Source organism: Haliotis rubra, unplaced genomic scaffold (assembly GCF_003918875.1).
Source record: "Haliotis rubra isolate DU_JTF1 unplaced genomic scaffold, ASM391887v1 Scf64, whole genome shotgun sequence".
In the NCBI taxonomy this organism is placed as follows: domain Eukaryota; kingdom Metazoa; phylum Mollusca; class Gastropoda; order Lepetellida; family Haliotidae; genus Haliotis; species Haliotis rubra.
Genome location: NW_025767346.1, coordinates 187084 through 197811, shown reverse-complemented (window position 1 = coordinate 197811; position 10728 = coordinate 187084). Strand labels below are relative to the sequence as shown.

The window sequence follows — 10728 nt, the reverse complement described above, 5'->3', positions numbered from 1 at the left end:
TTGCTGCCAGTGGTGGCCATACAAATTACTGACATTGACGCCCTCTTATGGACTCAAGTAAACAGAAACACATCAATAAAAGCTGATGTTGTGTTGGCAAAGTCATTGTCTATAAACGTGTGAATTTTCACCTATTCACCCATCTTCACTATTTACCGTTGGAATTACATGAAATAATGCTCTTAAACAAAAACAATAAATTCTTCTAAAAATGGCATTTCTTTTTGAAGAGTGTAGCACACTATAATTATATCACTTGCAAACGTAAATGTAAAATTAAGGGATAAGTTTGTCAAATTTGATTGCATATAATTGTTGTTTTCGAAAAGAGGAAAATAAAACAGATCACAAACTTTCAGACCACTTACAGTTTGTCGGTTGACTATTTCAGAATGAGCAGAGAGGAATTTTTGTTTTGTCTATGACACATTTTCTTATCAGTTACGTTGTCTACGTTTATCTGCCATATTTTTAGGAGTCACCCGCTCCTTTCTCATGTAGATTACAGCCTTGAACAGGACAATTTAAAGCTCAAGATAGTTGTCTGATATGTCATAATTTCATTGCAGAATGTTACTGCTGCTTGTCTGCACCGTGTTGCTTTGGGGAGCAGCCTTCCCGGACACAACCGTCACCATCTACAACGAGTGGCTCTCCCAGGGTGGAAGGGTGCATTTCGAAGTTGAGAGATGGAACAAAATTAATGGCCTCACCCAGCAGAACCTAATACCAAAGTGTAAAGCGATCAGGACGGCTGCCGGTCGTTGGCTGAACCCAGATCTGAGCGGTCATCTCTTTGAAAATGTACGTATGAATTACAGAACATCTTACATGTCATCCACAGTGCTGCGGGTTGGATGCCTAAACTTGTTTTATATACTCAATGTTTCCTCTGGTTTGGAGACATGCAGAGCGTCTTGTTATGGGACTAAATCGCGCAGAGAAAATCCATTCTCACTGACTGACTGAGTTTGGTTTTACGCCGCTTTTAGCAATATTCCAGCAACATCACGGCGGGGGACACCAGAAATGGGCTTCACACATTGTACCCATGTGGGGATTCGAACCCGGGTCTTCGGCATGGGGAGCCAACGCTTTAACCACTAGGCTACCCCACCGCCCCTGGAAAATCCATTCAAAGTTGATAGCATGAATTTCATATCACGTAAACACAACAGAAAATGTTGATGTCTACTGCTGTAGATTAGCTACATGTCCATACATATCGATTACCTTATGAATAACCTATCTGAACAGCCTGTGTTTGCCCTAGGCATAGAAATTTAGGAGTAATCATGATACACTGGTGTCATGAGAGGGAGTCATGGACATGTTTTGGGGAGTCAAATAAGCAGGTTGTCTGCATCCATGCGTAAAAATGTACTAGTCATCATGACTCTTTTTGTCATGAGAGGGAGTCATGGACATCTTTTTGGGAGTCAGATACGCATGTTTTCTGCGTCATGGCAAACACTGAATAGCCTATCCATACTCAAAGTATGCTTGTTTTGCTGACGCAACAATCGATTGTCTGAGCCGGACAATCCTGTGACTAAGAAGAACAACAAGAACATCGATGTGCGCATCAACTTGCGCAACTTAGTTACGATGCCATGCAACAACCAAGTCAGCGAGAACTGGTTGTTCCCCTTTGTCGCCCTCGGTACCGGTAGCTGACTTCAGTCAAGTTCTAACGCTGATATGCCATGAACTGTTCCGGCAAGCAAATCAATTCAAGTCATTTTGACGAAGATTCAAATTTAGGTTTATTTAGAAAATAATCAATATCGAGAATGTTACTTTTTCCCTATTCAGAAAACATTATATACAAATACAATATTGAATACAGTTGAATACAGAATGGTTTGCTAGTGAAGTACGCAAACGCGACCGTCTTTAATTTTGCAGTTTTATACAATATTTTTTATGAGACTACACGAAAAGCTCAAGGAAAGGAAATCTAATTCAGATGAGTAATAGTCATGACAATGAATGTGAAGGTCATGATCTAACGTCAGTCAGCATTTTGTCGAAGGATTGTCGACATATTGTCTGTGGGAGAATTCCAAAACTGAAGGATGCCAATCACATCATCGACAGAGGACGCCTTGAAGCTGGAGCGTCCAAGTCTGTAGTTGCTTGTCATGTCCTGATACACCAGAGCGTCTGACAAGCGTAAGACCAAGAGTTACCACCCCTGCACAAGATCACTATATTGTTCTTTCTCTAAATCACCAACCTGCTTCTTCTGCCACTGAGACTGCAGGGGATGTTCCTTGTTTGTGAAGGTAATAAACCAAATAACCAGGAACCATCTTCGAGGGTGGACATTACTCACACGGGTATGTATCCTTGTCGTCTGACTGAGGGCTGCATTACGCTTTCTTCTCCAATACCGAGATTGTAGACAGCGTGTCTACAGACGACAATGTTGGCGGAAATGGGATGATGTTGTTGGCTATATGCTACACACCGAGATCTGACTTCCCTGTTGATCTGGGTAATCGCTACATGGTAAAAATTCTTCTACTTCATCTTCTTTCGGTTCATAACCGATACCGGCAATACAAAACAACGCGTCACGACTTCCTCCTGAATTCAAACCTCTTGCCAATGGCCTTCTAATAGGGTATCTGTGAGATGAACGCAACAGACGTGTACATTGACATACGTCACGGACACTTGCACAACTGTCCAACGCTATTTAGGAGAATTCCACGGGAGAGATTCCGTAGCATTATTCAGTCATGGCAGTGACAGCAACACTGTGACAACAATTACTATGAAACATGCACCTTTTAATTAACTCATTAAAAATGTATGCTATTTGCATTTAGTATAATTTTCAAAGTTAGTCCATAATCTTCAACGTAATCTTGTCTCATTCAGTGGCGTCAAAGCCCAAGTCACCATGGCTACCCAGACCCTGCCTATCTCCAGGACCATTCACTCCAGTCAAAGACATTCGGGTTCTACATGCAACAAGTGAATGGCTATGGAAGTGACATCAACAACATGGTCTGGGAAATAAAAGGTTTCTTGTGTTATGTAATCAGTTTTAGAACAATATTTTAACAGGAATATGAAATTTTAAAAATCGGCCAACGACGGGTATGTCAGGGACAGAAATCACCGCAACACACAAGTTGAGACCTCCAGTCTTTAATTAATTTTTTTTGGGGTGGAATACCATTTTGACCAAACTCCATCAAAAGGCTCAATGTATATCATCTTATAGGGAAGGATAACAATTTATGGATGAACAATGTATTGGTGTGATACAATATATAGAGGATACTAAACTCATCTTCCGTGAAATACCATTTTATTAAAACGTGTTAATGATTTGGTATCAAACGAGCGAAAGCGAGTTTGATACCAAATCATTAACTCGTTTCATAAAAATGGTATTTCACGGAAGCGAGTTTAGTATTCTGTTTATTACTCTTCAACATAAATTAATAGAAACTACCTACGAAGTGTGATGACTCTCAGCTTTCTGCGAGTAAAGCAAGGTCTAATACTATTGTGACTGAGGTATTAGCATTCTGACGTCATAACTGTAAACCATTATGGCGTCATACGTCTAGCGGTATTACACTAGTATAATATTGACGTAAAAATATAACACTGCAGTATCTTCCACTTGAGAGTAATAACATTTTGTATTACACCAACAATAAACAGTTTAGCATTAAATATATTTGACGTACAATTTCTCTTCTTCTGTTCTTTTGGTTGGAATTCCATTTTGCGCAAACTATACCAAGAGGCACAATATTTATCGTCTCGTATTACACCACCTGGCCTGCAACTTGGCCCATTCACACATACTAATTTAGCAGTTTAGCAATTGATGAATATATTTGACCTATTGCATATGTTTCTGTTTTACAGGTCTGAACTGGCCCAGTTGGATAGATACGTCTCATCATCAAGGAAAATTCCCCAACAATGTTGACGCTGCAGCTGAGTTTGTGTCCCTGATGGTACAGAGTACAAAGGACTACACAGGAGGTCGCATTCCCCACATATTTGAAGTCATTAATGAACCTGATTGGGTCGAAAAGTATATTGACCAACAAACGAATATAGACTTCCACAAGGCTGTCGCCCAAAAGCTGAAATCCAGATTTGGAATGAAAGTTGGTGGACCAACATACACCAGTATGGCCTTACGAGAAGCAGACGAAAATAACTTCAGCTACTGGAAGAGAACTGCTAAGTTTCTGGACATGTCTCTTGATCACTTGGATTTTTTCTCTTTCCATTCCTACAACTATGTGCGTGTATCTGGTGGAAGTTACGCCTATTTTGGTATCAACGAAGCTCGTCTGGTCGCCTCTATTGACATGGTGGAGAATTACTCTCATCTGAAGAAAGGAAAAAATGTTCCGTTGGTTATCAGTGAGTTTGGAAGGGGAAGTGTGTTCGGAGTTGCGGATGGTTTTGAAAATGGAATGATAGACTTGAAACCATTTATCAACCAAACGGCTTCATGTTTACTTTCCTTAACTTACGGGAATTTATTGACAGAGTGATAGTGTTTCTGCTCTCAAATGAGCAATATCCGGGTCATCCTACCCTTCGAAGTTCCTTGTTTACCCAGGATGGACATCCCCTTCACATGACCAAATTTTTCACCTTTTGGCAAAACTTTTATTATGATCAAAGGTTTCTCCGGATCTCAAGTCAGTACGATGGTCAGGAGAGAATAGTTGCATCACTCGCTCTAGCAAACCCTCACAACAAGGAGATGGTGGTTCTTCTCCACAATTATGGTTCAAAATGGCAGAATGTTAAATTGGACTTTCCCAACAACTGGCTGAACCCTTCTACAGGTGAAGAAACATGCGTTCTGTTCGAAAATGGCAACCCAGCTGTTCATCCCAATTACCATTTCGACAGGTCTAAGAATCATGGCACTGTTGGTCTGCCAGGATCATCAACCTGCTTCTACAAGTTCAAAACCAACTACAACTTTAACGAAATACACACAAACAACGAGAACACTTACTACGGCAAGAACATGGTCATCCCAATCAGCAACGGACATGCGCAGACCACCATCCATCTACCTAGCTCTGGATATCACACTGCCCATCTTAGAGTGGGAGTCAGCCGCGACAAGAATGCCAATTCAAAACCCCGTCAGGTTGTGTTCAATGGCCACACGTTGTCCTCAAACTACATGCTGTTTGATGCTATGAAGGTTGAGGGGAAAACAAAATGGAATGTGTGGGAGTTCATGGTCCCTCAATCACAGGTCCACACATCCAACACCGTCAGCATGACCTTTGACGGAAACGGCGGTCACGTGTCGTCCGTCGCTCTCGTTGTTGGAAAACTTCAGTAGATAAACTTCACTTTAAGAAAACTGTGTTTGTTTTTATTAAATCGGACATGAGGAATCAAATGCAAAGAGATGTTTGTAGGTTTGTTGAAGATAAATATATATATTTCTACAGAACCACTTTTTGAATATTGATCCAGGACGACTTTTAATTTGTCAATATTGAGTTATATATGTACCCTTCCTGGGTCGATACTCAGCAGCATGGAACTATAGTGAAACAACTGTCTAAATGAGATCTTTCGTAATTGAAAGTCATAGAAGGGCTTTCACACAAAACAAACACAATCAGAACAGATAGATAAACACCAGAAGAGGTTGATGTTTGTCAAGTGTATTTGCTCTCTCAAGTTAATGCTTAAATCATCATGGATGATGGGGACGATGGGGTAGCGTGGTGGTTAAAGCGTTCGCTCGTCTCACTGAAGACCCGGGTTCGATTCCCCACATGGGTACAATGTGTGCTACCGATTTCTTGTGTCCGCTGCTGGAATATTGTTATTGCGGCGTAAAACCATACTCACTCATCTTTTCATTCGCCTGATTGCATAAATCAACGCGTCGAGCGCTTACATGCGTATTTTGAATTGTACTTTCACGACCATAGATGAATTGTTAATTAATTTCGTGTCTGTTTCAGACGTTCGTATTTCCAATTTCGTTGAAATGAATGAATGCTGATATTCATCTGTTGTTTTTTGTACATTCAATAAGCACGACACTTGCAACTTATAAGCGACGTATTCTCATATATTTAGTTTACAAAATTCATAAACAAACCTGTAACTAATCTGAAGGTAAACTATTTATAATAGATATCTTCCCGAGCTCATGTTAAATCGTGAGTACTTTCTTTGTATGAAAGCGTATACATCATTTTCCAGGTGATTTGCTCCCTTTGTCGGGCTGTGGAAGTTGGGATGTGTCATGTCATATCATATATGGTAGGCAGTTGTAACATATACCAAACATATTTCATGACTGACCATATTCACCTGTTACTTGGCAACATTAGAATTTCCCCTTACATAGTGTATCCGTCCTTTCATATTCTCTCGGTATTGATGATTGGACCGAAGAAGACATTCGTGCTGACACCAAGTGAGGCGATAGATGCCTCCCCTCTCACTCTTACTTCAAACGTTTAGACTTATTACTTGTAATCGGGGGTCTTGTTGTGACAACTTCTTAGTTCGTCATGACAGAATACAGTTTATTACACACACAAAAAATATTCGTCTGTGTTTCCTGTTGTCCATCATGTTAAAACGAGTCATTCCCCAGATTCGGCAAGCAAGCCAAGGACATTAGACACAATCGAAATACATTCGTAACTACTCGTCTCTTTCCGGGACCTACAAGAAGACTCGTATCCCTATCGTACGCCATTATTGCCAAGAATCGTGGCAAACCAATCAAATCCCGCGTAGTAAAACGTAATTTGAAGCATGATGAGGGCGGCACCGTTGAACTTTGAAACTTCGCTAACCTATGCAAAGCACAATTTAAACATTAACTTTGAGCTAAAGGATCAGAAACTTTCAACACTGAAACATATTTATAAAGGGAATGACTGTATTGCTGTTTTGCCCACGTGATATAGAATACTCTATGAGCCATGTTTGGAAATTCAGAGTTATCTTTCCTTTGTAATAGTACTAGACTATTTTCATCTCCATGCCCGTTTGCGCTTAGACAGGGCCCAGTCGTAAACATGGCCACGAGAGGGGTACGAGACGCCATCCGGCTTGCCGGGATGACACGAGTAGTTACGAATGAATCGTAATAAAGATATGAATTATACATCTTTGCGAAGTCAGAATTGAGAGTCAACCAGTCTCGGCACTATATCATATCCACAGAGACCCAGTGTGTCTAGAGAAGGCTCTTGAACAACCCACTTTGTAGAATTATATGTGTTGTGTGCTGAGAAGAACGGCAAACCTGCAGGGTCCTTCTGATACTGAAACTTTTGGTAACGCAGAAGACTGCAGTGATCAAAAGTCTTCACATGCTCCAAACCGTTCGACTGTGCAGCACTTCGGGAGAGAAATCCGTTCACCAAGGGCTGATGCCTAACCACCCTGACCCAGGCAGGATCAGCCGAACCCTCGTTTGACTTACAGCACTTCAGGAGAGAAGTCCGTTTATCAAGGGCTGATGCCTAACCACACTGACCAAGACAGGATCAGCTGAACCCTCATTGGACTGTGCAGCACTTCAGGAGAGAAGTCAGTTCATCAAGGGCTGATTCCTAACCACACTGACCCAGATAGGATCATCCGAATCCTCATTGGACTATGCAACACGTCAGGAGAGAAGTCCGTTCATCGAGGGCTGATGCCTAACCAAGACAGGATCAGCCGAACCCTCAGTGGACTGTGCAGCACGTCAGGAGAGAAGTCCATTCACCAAGAGCTGATGCCTAACCACACTGACCCTGATAGGATCATCCGAACCCTCATTGCTGCAGTCATACATTTAAACTGTGAGAAACAATCATGCTCCTATTGTTCTCCATCGGTTTGTATAACAGCAAGAAAATATACTACCCATCAAATGTTTAGGCTCACTAGTGTAAATGTAGCCACTTACTTCAGTCAAAGTTCTTAACTAGCTTTTGGAAAATATTCCATACTGTTTAAAGGTACTGTTTATACATGAACTGATGTATTGTAAAACAAATTCTTGACGTTGAAAAGATTATTGTCATGAGATCAATAAATGATGAAACTAGTTGAAAATTTGCGAAATCTTAACAAAACTTGAAACCCAAACGCAGTTGTTCACATGCACGGTATTTGCACATGCTTTTCAGCAATTTGATGCATGATCCTCGTGCAATTAATATTCATCTGCATAAGGTTTGCAGTTGGTTCCCCCAAGTTAGTGGAGAAATTCATCTTCCATGTAACCATATATATATATATACATAACATATTGTGAGTGCTTTAAGAGAGTCTAAACTGTTGATGGGTAGTACATGTTGGTAGTACATGTTGGTAGTACATGTTGGTAGTACATGTTGGTAGTACATGTTGGTAGTACATGTTGGTAGTACATGTTGGTAGTACATGTTGGTAGTACATGTTGGTAGTACATGTTGCACACGTTGCACATGAAAAGAACACATTTACAGAATAAGAAGTCAAAACATACACAACAACCATTCATGGCAGACGTTTATTGAACATTGTTTGCCACACTGATAGACTTGTTGGCCGGACTCCTTTGGTTTCTTGTGAACCTAAAAAGAGAGTTGTTTTCAGTATTGTTAAAACGAGAAATATATATGGCTGCCTTAAATAATATATTCCATCTTAGTATTTATAGTACAGAAGACTGAGAATGACAATGTGGTAGAATCAATATATTTACTTGTATCTACATCGGAATTCTTGTAATTTCAATTATTTACGTTGTCGTTACTTTGATAACATGTTCCTAATTTTGACTATTTCCTTCTTAGCTCAAGTATATAAAAGCAAACTTCAAATATTTTTTCTGCATGATTCGTTATTATCATGTCAATTAGTTTCTCTCGTTAGTTCTAGTTTGAATAAATCTTTATTTCGAGTTTATAATGATGGTTATTTCTATCTATTTGCTTATATATGAATACAGAAAATTATGATAAAATCCTAGTCCTAGCGATAAAGTTGCAGTGAACACTAATGTAAGTTATACCGCCTGTAATGTTTAAAGAACCGTTTGTATGTTTTAGTGGATACCTAAGATTGGTACCTGTGTTTCCTTGCTGCCACGGCAGCACTCAACAAATCTGTGACACCACTTCTTATTCCATACTCTGATTACAAAGCTAGCATTAGAACTTACATCCGTGATCTGATGCAAAAGAAGTGTGTATCAATAAATTACATGCAATAAAACCAACTATCGGTTACACCTACTTGGGTTGTCAGTCCAGTCTTGAAGAGGTCATCTTACGACGATGTCGTATTGGCCACACAAGATATACTCATGAGTACCTATTAAAAGGTGAGGATGCTCCGTTTTGTATCCCTTGAAAGAATCACTGTCAAGCATGTCTTGCTTGACTGTGTTGAATATTCCATCACAAGGGATATCTATTTCAAATCATTCACTATGAAGGATATTTTTAGTTATATAAGTTCTCATTTAATTATTGCATTTTTAAAAGAATTAGATTTGTTAACTGATTTGTAAATAGATATATATTTTATGATTGGAAGTTTGAATTAACAACTCAGATTGTTAGTGGATGTATCCTCAAGGGGGGTTAAAGTACTGATGTAAAAGTATTGTCCTCCTGAGAGGATACGTAAGTCCACAAACACCCAAAGTAAATTAAAACTCTCCGCTATTTTTAATGGTAGAATATGTGTGTTTTTAAATGTATGGCTAGATTTGTCTACGTTGCTAACGGCTGAAGGGATGTGTAAATCCAGCTAGGGTCCATGCAGGAAGCAAATGTACTGTAAGTCCCCATGGTCCATAGTATGGTGATCTTCCTTCAGTTGTTGGCATTATATAGTCTGTTTTTACCTTGTACTGTCATCTATAGTTCAACTGTTTTATATTTCATTACTAGTTTTAACTTCTTATCTGTGATAATCTAGTTATTTTACTGTCCTTCGTTGACAGATTTTTACAATTTACCATTAATTATTAGGTATAAAATTAATTGTTCTCGCCACGATATGGCTGAAATATTGCCGATGTGACGATAAATTTTAACTCACTCACTCACTTGTGTTTCCTGGCAACATTAGGACCATGTTCAAATGGATAACTCTGACAGTCTTGTTTATGACGGCTTTCAGCGTGACGAGTTATCTCTTTCACCACCTGGCTAACTCAATATCCCAGTTTTGAAAAACAGCAACTTGTTGTCTGTTATTATTAACTCATTATTATTCTAATCTAATTTATCAGCCTTTGTGGTTCATGAACCGAAATATACTTTTTGACTATTACTTCCTGGTGTTTTGACTCTAGAAAGGTATAATCCGATATAACTGAAATACACTGTGCTGTTCAAAGCTGCGCTGAACCCACACATGTTACAATAGAGGCTGTGTTGGGCTTTAAGCCGCTATAAGCTTGAATATTACTGAGTGCGGCGTTAAACGACAAATCAAACCAACCACGCCACATGTACGGCTGGTTTCCATCGACAACCCTATCAGATATATAATTGCATTATCATAAATAATATGCAATTAATTATACTGCAGGTTGCTTTTGAGACATGAGGAGAGAGAGAGAGAGAGATTTGTCGAGAGCAGAGAGAGAGAGAGAGAGAGAGAGAGAGAGAGAGAGAGAGGTTCTAGAAGGATAGAGAGGCGTACTTATATGCCGGAAGGTATAGAATAGACGTGCTACGAGAAATA

General features: G+C 39.6%; 1 protein-coding gene across 1 annotated transcript; it reads left to right on the top strand.

Moving 5' to 3' along the window:
* The first annotated feature begins 513 nt into the window (after nt 1-513).
* Nucleotides 514-5377, top strand: LOC124256780. Its single transcript, XM_046690743.1, has 3 exons — nt 514-804; nt 2890-3034; nt 3898-5377. Exons 1-3 carry the CDS (start codon nt 571-573, stop codon nt 4539-4541), a joined length of 1023 nt encoding a protein of 340 aa, XP_046546699.1. The 5' UTR covers nt 514-570; the 3' UTR covers nt 4542-5377.
* Nucleotides 5378-10728: the final 5351 nt, after the last annotated feature.

Coding starts and splice junctions, on each gene's coding strand:
- LOC124256780 (XM_046690743.1), top strand. CDS start 571: ATGTTACTGCTGCTTGTCTGCACCGTGTTGCTTTGGGGAGCAGCCTTC. Junction 805..2,889: donor GCGGTCATCTCTTTGAAAAT/GTACGTATGAAT, acceptor TGTCTCATTCAG/TGGCGTCAAAGCCCAAGTCA. Junction 3,035..3,897: donor CATGGTCTGGGAAATAAAAG/GTTTCTTGTGTT, acceptor TCTGTTTTACAG/GTCTGAACTGGCCCAGTTGG.